The 15,942-nt window shown below is 65.0% G+C and overlaps 1 protein-coding gene across 1 annotated transcript; it reads left to right on the top strand.

Annotated features, from left to right (window-relative positions):
• The first annotated feature begins 3,139 nt into the window (after nt 1-3,139).
• Nucleotides 3,140-12,865, top strand: C9H14orf180 (chromosome 9 C14orf180 homolog). The gene is made up of 5 exons (XM_021679931.1): nt 3,140-3,288; nt 8,820-8,946; nt 10,327-10,456; nt 12,152-12,196; nt 12,660-12,865. Exons 2-5 carry the CDS (start codon nt 8,836-8,838, stop codon nt 12,863-12,865), a joined length of 492 nt encoding a protein of 163 aa, XP_021535606.1. The 5' UTR covers nt 3,140-3,288; nt 8,820-8,835.
• Nucleotides 12,866-15,942: the final 3,077 nt, after the last annotated feature.

Raw genomic sequence — 15,942 nt, 5'->3', positions numbered from 1 at the left:
GGGGCCCCAGGACCCACAGGCCCCGTGCTCACACTGGAGGGTCTGGGGCCCAAGGACCTACAGGCCCCGTGCTCACACTGGAGGGTCCGGGCCCAAGGACTCACAGGTCCCGTGCTGACACTGGAGGGTCCAGGGCACCCCAGGGTCGCTCCTCCAGCCCCACGGCTCTCGGTGTCACCACGGAGGCCATGAACCTGCCATAACAAAGTGCCACAAACAAGGTAATTCGAGCAATAAGAAACAACAGAAATTTACTTACTCCCCACAGGGGACACAGCCCTGTGACCAAGGATGCATGGGGGCCGTACAGGGGTGAGCGGGCCCCTCGAGCCTGGCCGAGCAGCCTGCCCATGCGGAACCTGGCCCTGGATCCAGGCCATGGTGAGGGAGGGGCCACATCCAGGCCTCCCCCACCACCACTACCACAGGGCTCCTTCACCCAGCAGGACCTCGGTCCCGGGGTGGCCTGGTGGTCAGGGCCAGGGCTGGGCCACAGGTGGGGGACCGTGTCCATGCGCTTGACAACACAGAGGCCACCGTGATGCTCCCAGGCCATGCTGAGTCGCTGGGGTGGCCCCACCACGGAGCCCCTGCAGCCCTCCCTGACCACTGGATGGAAATCAGCCCTGCAACAGCTCGCTTTACCCGTCCGCGTGGCTGGGCCGCGGGCGCCCAGGCATTTGGTGGAACATGACTCCAGTGTTTCCCGATGAGATGGGCATCTGACTCCGTGAACCGAGTAAAGCAGATGCCAGCCCGGTGTGGGTGGGCCTCGTCCGATCAGTCGGGGGTGCGAACAGAACATCAAGGCGGAGAGAGAATCCGCTGGTCCAGCTGGGACACGGGCCTGCTCGGCCTGGGGGCTCAGAGTGGAGCGCACGGCTGGCTCTCCTGGGTTTGCAGCTCGCTGCCCGCCGGTTGGGGACCTCACGGCCTGCACCAGGTGACCGGTCCCTTAGAGCGACTTTTACATACACACACATGTGTGTATCTGTCTGCTTCTCTGGAAAACACTTTTCTCTTCTGGGCTTCACAGCTCTTGGGACCACATAAGTACTGAGACGTCTCCTGCCTTCCCGAGACCCCACAGCCAAGCTAGGGCACAGCTGTGTGCCCAGGCCCTGGCACAGACCAAGGGTGCCGTAAGACCCACAGTCCGAAGAACTGGTGGGGTGCAGGGCGTTGCTTCCAGCTGACGGGAGAGTCGAGGCATGTTGCCTGGGGTCTCCTCGCTGGACAGCAATAGACCTGGGACCAAACCCGTGCTCCTGGCCCTCCACGGCGCCTCCCCGGGGGCACAGGGACCAAGGACCCTCTGAGGGCTCCCCTTGGCCTCCCTTATCTCGCCCTGCAGACACCAGGCAGGTATGAAACTCAAACGATGGAGGCGCATGTGGAAGGCACAGCGCGTCTGATCAGATGAGGCCGGTAAATAGTACCAGGCTGGGAGCGGAGCTGGGGGCAGATCTCGTGCCGCTGGGCCTTGGGGCGTGCCAATAAATCACCCGGAGCGAGCTCCTGCGAGAGCAGGCGATGTGGGCTCCCCTGCCCGGCCAGCAAGGGGCACGAAAGCAGCTGTCCCGGTGTCCTGGCCTGGGGGTGCGGCCGAGTCTCCTGTGGTGGGGGCCCCGGGGCACAGGCCGTCACCAGCCAGGCATGGCGGTCGGGGCGGGAGGGGTGTCTGGCTCCAGGGCCTCGGGAAACCAAGCTGCAGGCAGGACCCCCGGTGCCCCCAGCCCTCCCCAGTGCTATCCCTAGAACAGGGGACACCACACTGTGTCCCTTTACACACGAGGGTGGGAAGGGCTTTACGGGAACACGCCTGCCCGTCCATCCTCCACCCAGTCCACGGCTGCTTCCGCCCGGTGAGGCAGAGTCAAGCCCAGAGAGCCTCACATCTGCCGTCCGACCCTTTACACGGAGAGTCTGCTGCCCCAGCACGGAGATACGCACCCCCCGCACGGCACCTCACGACCTCTGCACACACCGTGCACCGACGCTGCGTTCCAGGCACTGTGGCTTGCGTGGCTGCAGGGGACCCCTCTGCTCCCATTGCCCCTCCCAGCCCTGGTCCTCCCTGGACGCCCGGGGGCCCTGCAGCTTTGCCTGAGTGCTCAACAGAGACAGAGTTGGGGGATCTCTCTACACCCCCTCGGGCCGCCCCAGGACTGGCTGAAACCATCCAAACCCATCAGGGATCTGCCTACGCTTGGGCCCCTTGTCCTTCCTCGGGCCTCACCCCATCGGGGCTGCCACGTGCGCCAGCGCATCGGGAGCGGGCGGGGGGCACTGAGCCCCGGCCAGGCTGCCACCTCCCGGCTGTGTGGCTTCGGGCGGGTTGTCTCCGTGCTCTGAGGTCACGTGCTCATCTGCAAATGTGGGGCAGCTCAGCACCTGCCAGCTGACACCCCCACACAGCAAGGAGCCCCAGCCCCAGCCCAGAGGGAACCCTGGGAAATGCTGGTCCCTTTGCCCCTGCTGCCCCCCTCTGACCTGAACACCGGCTCTGCCTGCTGGGGCGATATGGGGCTCAGCCAGTGCACCCTAGATCGGCAGCATGGGATCCATGCTTGGCCTTTTCCTCCTGGGACCCCAGAGCAGGACGTAGAGGGTGCAGGGGTGAGAAGCAGGGTGGGCTGGGTCAAGGGCAGGGTCAAGCAGGGGCTGGACTCTATGCTCCCCTCCCCTCCCACAGCCCCCACATCACCCCACCCCCGCCTTCACCACCCCCACTCTGCCTCTGATTCCAAACCATGGGCTTTCCAAGGGCTGCACAGCTCTGGAACCGGAAGCCGGGAGGGCAGGGAGGGGGCACTGACCCCTTATCTTGTCTGTGTTCAGGGCCTGGGAAACCAGTAGTTCCTCTCCTGCACCAGGGCCAGCGGCCTATCCACAGGGTTACTGCTATTTCTGCCAAAGGGGGGAGATAATTATAGCTCAGCTCTTGCCAGCTGGCCAAGCTCTGCCACCGAGGGGCCTGGGGCGGGGACGCCGGCCGGCCACAGACTGGCCCCACAGGCCAACCGGTGGCAGCTCCAGTCCGGAGCAGCTGCAAGAGGCCGGACAGGCCCAGGACTGCCTCTCCGGGGGGCCCAAGATCAGGCCAGCAGCACATTGGACCACTCCCACTGGACGATGCCACAGAGCCTGGCTTCACGGACCCAGGAGGGAGCCAGGTGAGGTCCCAGCTCAGGGCAATAGGGAGAAGCTCACTTCCCATTTGGGAATGAAGCTGCCAGAGCGGAGATTTGCAGCCAGAGATGTGGGCAGAGAACCTGGAACGGGCAGGCGGACGGGTGGGCAGGTGGGCAGGTGGATCGGCAGACAGGTAGGCAGGTGGGCAGGGGGGCAGGCGACAGACAGATGGACAGGCGGACAGGTGGATGGGTGGACACAGGCCAGGCAGAGCACACTGTGTGGCCCTGGACAAGGACTGGGGGCTGTCCATCCCATTCACCTGGGACGTGGGCTTTCAGAGCTAAAATGGGCACATTCCCAAGCAAACCAGGGTGGTCAGTGACCCCAGGAGACCCAGGCCCCTCTGAACCTCATGTCTTGTCTGAAAGTTGGGGGTGGTGGGTGCTCACAGAAACACCGCCAGTCCCTGGCACTCTGAGCCCTTCCTCAGCAGCCTGGCCTGACCCGAGGGCTCCTGGACGCCTGTGGGTGAGGTCGGGAACTTGGCCGGTTCCCACCACAAAGCTGCGGTGCAAGTCCCTACAACTCTCCCCTGGCGATGAGCCAAACGCCATCCCTTCGAAAGCAGCCAGCGGCAAGGATTCTTGTCATTTCATGGGGGCTGAGGCCAGGACACCAGCGAGCCCTCCTCCAAGGCCCCGGGGTTCCTGCTGAGGGCAGGTCTACACAGGTGCAGCCAGGTTGAGCCAGGAATGGAGTCTTACTCCAGTCACTTAGCCCAGGCCACAGCATTTGGTTATCCCCAGGGAACAGGCCCTTTTCTGAGCTCACTTGATCAGAAGGAATCTCTGCTCTGGCCCACGGTGCACGTGGGTCACCCCTCCAACTCAGAGCACACCATGTATTGGGCACCTACTGCATGCAGGCCCCTCCAGGAAGGTTAGTGCGTTATCTCCATCTTTACAGCATGCTAGATGGTTGGCATAGACCTCCGCTCTACATGGGGGCCCAGAATTCGGGGTGAGTGGCCCACCTGGGTCTCCCTGTGGCCAAGGTCTAGGCCAGGGTCTACCCGCTCCCTCTCCCTGGGGCTCTCAAGGCCAAGATCCCCCATTCTAGAGTACCCCCCACACCCAGCAGACAGGCAGCCATCACCCTGACCTGCTGTTGCCCTATGTGCAGAGATTGGGGGGCTGTCTTCGGAGACAGCAGGATAGCTCCTGGTCCCTGTGCCCCCAGCTCCAGGCAGGTGCCTGGGCAAGCCCAATGAGCCAGCTGTCAGCCAGAAGGTGGCCCCCAGGGGTTCTCCTCTTGCTTAAGTCAGAAATGTGTGTTGTCTGGGGAGCTGCCAGCCTGCTCCGGACTGTGAGTGCTGGGCTGTGGGCAGCCGGCCCTTCCTGGGGACCCCTGCCCACTGGCCCTCACTCCGCCCCCCAGCCTCCTGAGGGGAGGCCGGCGTGGGCGTGTCCATGGCCTCCTGTCCCCTTCTTCAGCTGGAAGAAGGTGTAGCGTGTGTCCTGTGGCCTCAGCAGCCCCCCCAACTAATTCAGACAAGCTGCTCAGGGGAGGGGGAGGGCAAACACCACCCAAGGTCACCAAGCCCCGTGGTGACAGCTTCCTCCACGGCCAGACTGTCCAGAAGCCACTGCCCCACCGTTGTAATGGAAACTTATCAGCTGGCCTGTGAGCTGCGGCAGCTCCGGTTCCCACTCTGCTCAAGGCTCCGATCGCCAGCGCACTGGGGGCCGGACAGGTGGGCGAGTTCACCCAGGGGTGCAGCACCTGCAGGAGCCAGGTGGGCCGGGGCGGCACGCGTGCGTGTGTGTGTGTGTGTGCACGCGCATGCACGGGTCGGGGGGGCTGGGGGGGCTGTGCCCGTGTGTGGTGTGTGAACGTGGGGCTCACAGCTCCAGCCTCTGCAGGGTAAGGTCCCAACGTGGTTCGCCCACCTGCGCCAGCCCGGCGGCCCCTGGAGGAGCTGTCACCAGGACAGGTGTGCAGGACGAGCCTGGGCGGTGGCTCTGCTCGATCAGGCTCCAGACGTGCCCGGTCAGGAGGAGACGCTCAGCCTCCCCGGGGCTACAGGACTGCCGGCAAGCTCCTCATCCCCCGAGCCCTGGGGTCCTGTGGGTGAACAGGCACAGTGCAGGATGTGAGGAGTGACGGGGAGCGGTGTGGGTGCGAACTGGCTGTCGGCCCCATGGTCACAGCTGAGGAGGGCCCCCTCCCCATGCAGGGCTGCACTCTGTGGGGGTCTCAGAGGGACCCCTGGCGAGGATGGAGACGTACCAGCAGGCAGTGGGTGGCCGGTGGCACGAGCGTGGGCATGGGGGTGAGCGGGACACAAAGGCGTGGCCAGCCTGGCCCGGGTGGAGGTGAGAGCCATGGCAGGACAGGTGGCCCGGCGGTCGGAGGCGGTGAGCCCGGCGGGAGCTGGAGCTGGGGGGCGGGGGGGGGGCTGGGTGGGAGCAGTGTGCAGAGCTGGGGCTGGGGGGCCCGTGGGGGGGTGCTGGGCTGCTGAGCTGGGCTGCAGAGGCTCAGCCTCCATGGGCCAAACCCCATAGACGGTCAGGGCTCTTGTGGACGCACAGCCTTGGTCAGCCTGCGCTCCTAGGAAGGAGGGCAGGAGAGCCTGAGGCTCCCCGCTCGGCACTCCTGACCCACCACGCCTGGAGCAGGAGCTCTGGGGAAGGCCTGGGGCAGGCCCTGCCCCTCAGGCTCCCTTGGCCCACCTCTGATCGGCAGGCCCAGCCAGGCAGGCCCCCACCCAGAGACAAGGCTGGGCAGGCTCGGGCTGCAGCGACCAGGGTCCCTACCCCCAGGGGAAGAGGGTGTCCCCTCAACAGAGGTGAGAGGCTGTTGACCGAGAAGCCCTGCCCTTGGGGCGTGTCCTCCACGGGTGGGGGGGTGGTGGTGACATTCCGCAGGCCCCAGGCCTGAGCTATTTTCCGCCCTTTATCACCCATCTGTCACAAGCAGCCTCCGAGTGGAGGGCACTCCTGTTACACTCTGTTGCTGCTGGAGGCCCCGAGGCCTCCCCACTCCCATGCGGGGTCCTGCCCTCGGCCAGCCGGCCAGGGGTGGAGGGGGGCACTGCCCGGCGGCTGGAGGGGGGCTGTGGAGGAGCCGGGGGTGGTACCAAGAGCCATCCTCGCCTCCTCCTGTGCGACGGGTGGGGAGACTGAGGCCCAGGACAGTCATGCTGTTGAGAAAGACGCTGAGCCATAGGGAGACAGAGCCCAGGACTCAAGCCAGTCCTGGGGGTAGGCAAAGGCCCCCACTTCCTCTCGGAGGAAATGACATTTAAGGGGAAGCTGGAGCCTGAGCAAGATGCAGAGATGGGGCAAAGGCAGGTGGGGCAGGGACGGTAGGTAGAGGGGAGGTGGGGCGGCGGGGAGGTGGATGGAGACCACCCGGCAGCAGACGAGGACCCAGGCAAAGGCACATGGCCAGAGAAGTCCTGGGGCTCCCGAGTGCCGCCTGGGGGGAGGGCACCATCCTCACATGGGCACAGGGGCCCCAGGCTCTCTGCCCGAGCAAGGCCACTCTTCCCCTGAGCGACTGTCCCGGGCTCCCTCTGAGCCCCTGACACACATGGCCGTGCTTGCCCTCACCGAGCCCACGGAGGACGTTGCCACCGGGATCCCTATTTTCAGCTGAGTAGACTAAGGCACACAGAGCTTAGAGGCCTGTCCACAGTCACGCACGGTCACACAGGGTCCCTGCTGGAGCTGGTGGGACCCACTGGGCTGCCCGCACCAGAGCCACGGAGACACACACGAACACACACACACACACAGAGGCACATTTACACTCAGACACACTCACGCACATGGCATGCACCCACATGCTGGTGCGATCACACCCCCCACTCACACTCACAGGTGCTCCATGTGCATGAGCACACTCATGCCCATATGTACCATATGTACAAATAGCCATGCATACCCGCATGTGCGTGCACACGCATGGACACGCACACTAAGGTGTATGTGCAGCCGCCCTCACACATACACGCAGGCACACACAGACATGCTCGCACATATATGCACATGGACACACGCTCACAGGCACACACGTGCACACATGCGCATGTTCATGCTCACACGTGTGCATCCACGCTCACGTGCACACACTCATGCTGGCACACACACACGCTCGTGCTCACACGTGTGCATCCACGTTCACATGCACACACTCACACGCGCTCGTGCTCACACGTGTGCATCCACGCTCACATGCACACACTCATGCTCGCATGCACACACGCGCTCGTGCTCACATGTGTGCATCCACGCTCACATGCACACACGCGCACGCTCGTGCTCACACGTGTGCACACCCGATGCTGTCCCCAGTCCTGAGTGGTTCCTCACCTGAGAGGCCAGCAAGCCGCCCTCCCTGCCGTGTCCCCCTCGCTGGGCTCGAGGCTCCTTCTCTGACTCTATTTGCAGTAAAAACCTGATGCTGAGGAGAAAACTGCTCCCTTTAGAAATAATTAAAGCCACCTGGCTGCGGAGCGCGGCTGTCATTACCAGGCTCTGCACAGCTCTGCTGTTGACGCCTGCCGGGGCCGAGGGCGCAGCCACCCCATCATCTCCCTGGGGAAGACTGTACGGAGGCCCTGCTCAACCCTCGAGGCCATCTGGCTCTCAGGGGACCCTGACGGCACCATGCAGGGGACAGTGCGGACCCTCACCGTCAGCCCTGCTCTCAGCGCTGTGTGCGGGGGGCATCCTTGGAGGACAGAAGCCAGGGACGCTGCTCACAAAACCCAAACGTTCGCCATGGACAGAGGGGGCAGGGATGTCCGCAAAGGACCCCAGACCAGGGAGCCCTGGAGGAGCCTGGGGCTGGGGATAAGGAGGAGCAGGGGACCCCCATGCCACCCCAACGCCTCTCGTTATCCAGGGGGAGGGGCAGAGACTGCCCTGGTGTCCGAGTGGCTGGGGAAGCCCTGGGCTCAATTTCTCCACATGTTCACTGAAGAGGGTGGGCCCATCACCGCCCCCCGCCCAGGGCCCTGGAAGGACTAATGCTCGATGCCTGGCTTCACCTGCATGGTGCCTGGCGCGGTCTGCGCCCACAGCAGGACCGGGGGAGGTCTCAGAAGTCAGGAACCCTTCAAAGGCAAATGAGAACCCACCAAGAGGGGCCGCGTCAGGGAGGACAGGCTCACGGGTGGACGTGGGGAGGTGCCACCTTACACCCCAAAAGTAAGCAGGCTAAACCTGGGACAGGGCGGGACAGAGACATGGAGACAAGAGAGTCTGGGCAGGCCCCACCAGCTCCAGCCCCTCGCGGAGCTGGAGACCCTCTGGAGCAGCCTTCCCAGTCCCATGGAGCCCCAACCGTGCCCGGCCCTGGACCCCTTCCCTCACACCCCGGAGGCCCCCCAACATGACCTCAAAACATGCACATGACATAATAAAATGCACGCTTCCTGAGCACCCAGTACCGGAGGCTGGTTGTAAGTTACCGACGGCAGCCCCGTGGAATACGGCGCAACCGTGAGGGCTGACGATGGGGGACACTGGCCACCGGGGAGGGTGCAGGGAGCACTGTGCTGGGAGCACTGGAAGGAAAACCCCGTCTGCTCATGGGCTGGGCAGACAGACGTCCCCTCCGTCTACTCCTACCAGTGCTGCTCGTACAATAAATAATGTCCCTGCTTCTTTTAGGACCATGTTCCAATAAATGAGGACTGCAGGGCGAGCCTTGAGCCCCGACTCCCAGCCAGAGAAGCGACATCACACCAGGAAGAATGAAGAGGCCGCTCCGGGCTCGCTGATGCCCAGGGCGGGGAGGGTAAGGCTGGGTCCTGGACAAGAACCAACCCCGGGATCCCAAGGCCAAGTGCACCAGGGTCAGCCATCTGGGCCCCCCGCCGGGGCCAGGGAAGGGGGAGCTGAGACAGGAGGCACGGTCCCTGTCCTTGCCCGAGCTGTCCCAGCCCCAGGAACCCTGGGAGAGAAAATCACCGGGGTCGGGAGTTGGGGTTTGGTGGCTCTTTAAAGGCTTGGTCTGGCAGAGAGGGTTGGAGACCCCTGGAGGGGACACAGCATGCCCAAAGGTGCAAGGCCAGGGCCGAGGGCAGGGGTACAGCATGCAAGGGCAGGGAGAGTGGGCCAGGAGAGAGCGCAGGTGAGGCAGAGAAAGCAGGAGCCATGGGGGTGCTCCAGATGCTTCCCCAGCATGGTCACTTTGCAGCCCAGGGAGGAGGGCTTGTGAGTGGGGGAGGGTGGACAGAGGAGGGCCAGGCCAGGGCAGTGGGGACCAACTTCAGACCTGAGTCCACACCTAGCCTCTGTACTCACTTCCAGGCTGGTGGCAGGCCACAGGCCCAGGCGTCCCACCAAGCGGAGGGGACAGCCCTGAGCTGGGCCCAACCCCAGGACTAGGCGGGGCCCATGTCCCCCAGAAGGCCAGCAGTAAGCTCTGTGCGACCAGGGCCTCCCAGCCAGGAGCCATTCAAAATGGGTGTACTCAGCTCAGAACAGCCTGTTGTCCCCAGTTTATAGGTGGGAACACTGAGGCTCAGAGCAGTCCCGCAACTCCACATTCCAAACAGCATGGTGGGAGGGCAGCCCCTGGGCGGGCACCTGTGTCCAGGCTCTGTCCCGCCGCAGCCCAGGTCTCATGCTCAGATCCCTCACCGTGTCCACAGGTGAGTGACAGAGGCCCACTGTGTGACACAAGCCAGGCACTGACCCCGGACAGCCCTGGCTCAGGGCCCGGCCTCCTCCCCGGCACCCGGGTGCAGAGGAGCCCTGGGGGCCCCGTGCTCCGGGATCCAGCGAGGTTTTGTGCGGGCAGCTCGGACAGGAAGACGGCCCTCGGTGGATAGCCACAGTTACTGATATGATCATCATTATTGTTACAGATACCGTCGGGGTTGGGGGGGCACGGTCCTGGGCGGCCATGAACACCGCCATCCATTGTGATGGCCCCGATGGCTCTGTTCCAGCCCCCACCACCCGGGAGCAGCCCCGCAGTCAGGCCGCCAGGCTGGGGCAGCAGGTGGGGCAGGTCCACGGGGGTCTCCACGCCCCCCATCGGGTCCCCCACAGCGCGTCCCTCTGCATAAACCCAGAGGAGGCAGCGGGGATCCTGCCCCGGGCACCGTGTCTCCTGCCCCCTGGGGGCTCACTTCTGCTCACTTCCCTCTGCCTCCCACCCCTGCCCCAGGAGGGCGACAGGAGGGGCCCCCCCTCCATCCTGAGGCGGAGCGGGCCGGGGTGCGGCAGCCACGGGGCCGAGCCACAGAGGACCTCGAGGCGTGTGCGGTTCCGGGAACCCCTGGAGGTGACCGTCCACTGTAAGAACGGAGCTCAGCAAGCAGGCGCAGGGCCAGGTGGGGCGGGGGGCCACATGTCCCAGGACCTCACAGAGGGCCATCTGGAGGGACCACAGCCACCTGTCCTGTCTGCACAGACAGAACCCCAATAAAACCCGGCCCACGGCTCAGGCTAGACAGAGTAACAGTCAACAAAACAGCCACTAGCAGGAAAAAAGCAGATCAGAGCTGCCCAAATTGCAACTGTCCTCTCGAGGGAAGGCCAGTGGGCAGTGTCCCCAGCACCCGCCCACCCTTCCCGCCAGCACTAGAAGCTTCCGCTGCCCCTCAGCGCCCCCCACACCTGCGTCCCTCACTGCCCACCTCCCGAATTCTCCCAGCCCCAGCCGAGGTCCTGGGGTCCTCCTGCCCCAGAGCCCCTCCCCACCACCTGCCCTCTCCTCCCCTGGCCCCTTCACTCCCTGCCCATGGGACTGGCCCCTGTATCAGCTAGCTACGCCATGTAACAAATTACCTTAGACTTAGAAGCTTCGAGCAGCCCACGTTTATTATCGCGGTGACCCCGTGGGTCAGGGGTCTAGGCACGGCCTAGCTGGTCCTCTGCTCAGGTCTCCCAGGGCAGCTATCCAGGTGTGGGCCGGGGCGGCCTCTCAGCTGAGGCCTGGGGCCCTATTCCAAGCTCACAGAGCTGTTGCAGACTTTGTTTCCTTGCAGCTGTAGAACCCACAGCGGAGCACCTCCAAGACCAGGAGCAGACCCTCCCTCTTTTTTAAACAGCTTGCCTGATGAGGCCAGGCCCACCCAAGATAATCTCCCTTTTGATGGACTCAGAGTCAGCTGATTGGGGTTTGCCGCTCAGTTGCAGAATCCCTCCCGCGTTACCTTCTTCTGTTGGGTAGAAGTCACAGCCCCACACTAAGGGGAGGGGATGACACTAGAGGGGTAGGAATCACGGGGGCATCTTAGATCCTGCCCACCACAGCCCCCAGGCAAGGTACTTCCTGAGACCTGCTGAGTGATGGGTAAAACTCCCACCTGGCACGTGTTAGCTCCTCCCTGGATGGCCCGCCCTGAACGTCCAGTCCAGGCCTCAACCCCTCTCCCGAGGCCCATGCCGCTCGCTAGGCTCCTCACACCTGCTCTTCGCACCCGTCCCTTCCGGGTCCAGCGCTCGCCCACAAGCACAGCTCTGCACTCCCCCAGGAGCTTCCCAGCCGCCCTGGAGACAGACACTCAGCGGGCCGGGAATCAAGGCCCAGGCAGTCCAGGGGGTGGCCTGGGGCCCCCCAGGGCACTGTGGGGGTGGGCAGGAGCGAGGGTCCTGCCCGGCCTTCTCCCAGTGCCAGCCCCTAGGGCCCTGCCCAGGGACCCCCGGCAGGCCCCTCCCCCAAGCCACCACGGGGTCACCACATCCACATCCCACAGGCTCTGAGAGCAGCACCCAGCCTCTTGGGCTCCCCAAGTTCTGGCAGCCTGAGCCTGAAGCCGTGAGGCAGGGGGGACCCCTAGGTGGTACTGGGGCCGCTGGCTGGCCAGGGGGGCGTGGATCTCCCACTTGTGAAACGGGGTAGCTGCATCTGACTTGCCCGTCTCAGGGTGCTTTGCGGGGTGGGCGTGAGATGCGAGGTCCTGAGGGCACGGGGCAGGCTGAGGCAGCGTGCGCCCCCAGGCAGGGGGCCCTCCCTGCCCAAGCCCACCCTCGGTTCTCCTTCCCAGACATCGCCCGCAGGGAGCCCACCACCACCACCACCACCACCAGGGGTGAGTCTGACCCCTCGCCCCCACCCCCACATGCCGTGCCCAGGCCACCCCTGCCGCACACCCCCACCCCCGGTGGCTCCAGCAGGGCCCCCCCGCCCCGGCAAGGCCACTCCCTCAGCCTGGGTCCCTGACACACAGCATGGCCAGCAGCTCCCCTCTGTGGTCACTCCCCCTTACTCCTTCCCCAAGGGAGGGTGCCGGGGCACAGCCGATGGGAGGCCCTTTCACAAGGAAGCCACCCAACACAGGCAGAGGCCCCAGGCAGGGAGGGGGGCGCCCCACGCCCCATGGGGCCATGGGGGGCACCCCAAGGACCCACTCCGAAGGAGCCCACCCTCGGGGTGAGCCTCCCTCTGTCTGCGGCCTCCCCACCAGCCCCGCAGGGAGGAGGGAGCCCCACAGGGTCCTCATGGTGGGGCTGGGCCTGCGGGCAGGGGTTCATCCGGTCCCGCTCCGCCCCCAGCGCCCAGCCGGCCCAGGCCCCGAGGCGGCTCCCTGCTCCTGCAGCTGTCCGTGTGCGTCCTGCTGCTGCTGCTGCTGGGCCTGGTCTACGGCCGAGCCAAGCCCGTGGCGCTGGCCCTTGAGGACCTCCGGGCCCGGCTCCTGGTGCTCGCCCTGCGCCTGAGGCATACAGCCCTCACCTGCTGGCGGGGCCTCCTGCAGCGCTGATGGAGGCTGGCCGGACGCTCCCCTCCACGCCTGGGGCCCCAGCTGGCCGTGCAGGGCAGGAGCAGGGGAGCCCCAGGTCAGGTGGGAGGGCTTCCAGCCGAGCCCGCCCCCTGCAACAGGGCCCCTCTTGCTGCACATGTTAGGGTCCACCGTGAGGTTTTATTAGAAAGAGAATTCCACACAGGCTTCGGCCCTGAGAGCCCCCCAGGCCCTCCCTCACCCCGGTGGGAACTCTCCGTACCCTTGGGCCAGGCCTGGATGTGGCCATGCGGAGCCCCCTGAAGACAGGGACACCGGCCCTGTGTCCATGGGGCCCCTCGGAGGTGAAACTGGCCTTTGCTACTTCAGGCTTGCAGGGCCTGGACTTTGAAACCCCGTTGAGACAGGCGGGTCTGGCTGTCGGGGTGGGGTCCTCCCTCCTGAAACTGCACACAGGGTGGGGGGCCTGGCATCTCCCCTTGTTTGTGGTGTTGGGATGCCAACCTCTGAGCCCAGGTCTGACTGCTCCCCGGGGCCCCAAGGCCTCAGGGACCCTCTCGTGCCCCGGGGGGACATACGTGCTGCCCCCCTCCTCAGCTGTCCACCTGGGAATGGCTGAGAGGGAGCTCACTCCGCCCAGACCCCAACACCTTCAGAACACAGCCACCCGTGCCGGGACCCCAGGCTGCGCCGTGCACCAGCCACAGGGCCTGCGTGTCCCATGACTGTGCAGACAGCGAGCCACCGCGGGCGTTGCGAGGCCATGGGGAGACGTGGCAACAAACTCCAGGGCCCCCCCAGGCCCTGCATGGAGGGGGATGCCTGAACAAAGCAGGGAGGCCCATGGGCAGATGCCAGGAAGGACTGCCAGGAAGACGCCATCTCCCCCAGCCACCTTCAGACAAGTGTCCACGGGACGGCCAGTGCTGTCCCTTCCCAAGGTTATGCCCTGAGTGCCCATCCCCACTGCCTAAGCGGGGACACACTGAGTTTCTATTAAACCACACTGCCACCCCTTTTATTAGTCTGGGGATTTTTACCCAAAGGAGGGATATGGGGACCAATTTCCTCAGCTAAAGCAGAGGTGGGGGCACAGGGGAGCCTTCCCTTCTAGGCCTCAGGGGCTAGGGTGGTGCTTTTCAGGATTTGGGTTTGGGGAACCCAGAGCGGGGAGCCCAGTGGAGAGGAGGGGCCTGTCTCTGGGAGCAGTAGCCTCCAGGGGGTCCCAGCGGGGACCCCATCTCATCTCACCCCCACCCCCGAAGAAGACAGGCAGGTTACTGCCCCATACTCCAGGCGGGGAAACTGAGGCTCGGAGAGGTTGGGTCTCATGCCCAAACCCGTGGGGCAGGCACAGTCCTCGGGCTCAGCCCAGTCCAGTCCCGGTCCCGTCTGGGGGAAGCCCTGCCACCAGGGCTCTCAGCCAAGGGCCGGCCGGTCTCTGCAAAGACACCCGGCTCTGGAGGGTCCGCAGACCATGAGCCATGGCTTCGGGGAAGACGCTGCTCGGCAGGTGTGCCACGACCCGGAGACGTCAGTCCTCACACCTGGCGGTGCCGTGGCGAGAACGGAGCCCCCCGGAACAGGCACGCACGAGGGGGCACAGCCACGGGAAGGCCCAGCCCTAATCCCGGCCAGTTTCTGAAGCTACAGGGATGAACATGGGCAAGTTTCTAAATCTTAGCCGCAGACGAAAACCAGGAGCCAGGAAGCCGAAGGCAGAGGAGGGCAGGGCGGGGACAGGCGGCCCAGCAACCACACCCAAGGCTCAGGACCTCTGTGTTTATTTTGACTTTGAGAAATAGATACACTTAAGTGGAAGAATCATCACTTTCAATTTCGTCAGGAGTAGAATGAAAACAAAGACGCATTATCCAACAGCAGCTGGGAGAAGCAAGGCACCAGGCAGAAGAGATCCTGTGGTCCCGTCTCAGGAAGCCTGGGGCCGGCCCCCTGCCCTTCCAGTCCGCCCCGGGGCGCCCCTGCCCCCCGCCCCCTGCAGGGCACACAGCGCAGTCCCACTACCCTCTCCGGGAAGCCCCCGGGCACAGACATCTGGAGGTACCCCCGGTCTGAGACAGGTCCGTGCCAGGGACGAGCCCCGCTCTGCAGGTGACTCTCAGAGGTGCGTGTGGGCGCACGTCTCTGCCAGCCTGAGCGAGGGGCGCCCCACACTGGCTCCCAGTAACCCACGAGGGGCAGCTGTGAAGGGCACACCCAAGCCTGCCGTGGACCCTCAGGCTCCAGAGTCCACGGCCTGACCCTGCTCGTCCTTCCCGGGGCCTGGCTGGTTGCTGCCAACAGACCGGAACTCTCCGGGGCCGGAGAGGGTCCCCACAGCCTGTGCGCGAGTGCCCGGTGAGGGCAGATCTGCTGGGCGCCTCAGTTCTGCCAACACAACTCCCCCAGGGACCGGCCAGCCGCGCTGCCTGGCGTTCTCGGCCAGGCCCTGGGGCCAGAGCACCTCTGCAATGCCAGGGCCCTCATCCACCTGGCCCCGATCTCCCCCACTGACAGGCGCCCCTGAGCAGGATCTGTACAGGTGACCTGCGGGCCCCCCTCCCTGGCCCAGGCTCCCTGCCCTACTCAGCACCTCGATCCAGACCCAGATCCACGGCCTCTGGAGACCCTGTGCCCCCCATGTGGGAGACCAAACCGGCCTCTAGCAGCACAAGGCATGGACATGGGGAGCCGGGTCTCTCCTTCCCTGGAGGGTCAGCCCAGGAAACGGGAATGGCTCCCTGAGCCCAGGGGAAGGGGCGCCCCACTCCTGGGCAGGACTCAGGGGACTGTGTGCTATTGCAGAAGCCGGGGAGCCCTGTGAGGAGGGGCATCCACAGCCAAGCAGCCCCAGGTTGCTCATCACTGAGCTCTAGGGTTCCATTTCCACCCCCAACTCCTCTTCCTGCCTCCGTGTGGATGGGGTCGTGTCCTCAGGGGCCTCGGTGCTTTGGACGCCATCAGATGGGAAGGCAGCCCCTCCACTGAGGTGCCAGGGGTGCTGCGGACGTCCCAGTCGGTGAAGGTACCAAGGAGCTGCTGTGTCCTCCCCCGCTCTGATCTCTGCTCACACCTTCCAGTGCACACTCACACACACA

The sequence above is a fragment of the Neomonachus schauinslandi genome, chromosome 9 (assembly GCF_002201575.2).
Source record: "Neomonachus schauinslandi chromosome 9, ASM220157v2, whole genome shotgun sequence".
NCBI lineage: Eukaryota > Metazoa > Chordata > Mammalia > Carnivora > Phocidae > Neomonachus > Neomonachus schauinslandi.
This window is presented reverse-complemented; position numbering and strand designations above follow the sequence as displayed.

Bases quoted from the DNA above. Each gene is read 5' to 3' on its own strand.
- C9H14orf180 (XM_021679931.1), top strand. From the start codon at position 8,836: ATGAGGACTGCAGGGCGAGCCTTGAGCCCCGACTCCCAGCCAGAGAAG. The intron at 8,947-10,326 runs GTAAGGCTGGGT...CCCCTGCCCCAG, and splicing joins TGATGCCCAGGGCGGGGAGG to GAGGGCGACAGGAGGGGCCC. The intron at 10,457-12,151 runs GTAAGAACGGAG...TCTCCTTCCCAG, and splicing joins CCTGGAGGTGACCGTCCACT to ACATCGCCCGCAGGGAGCCC.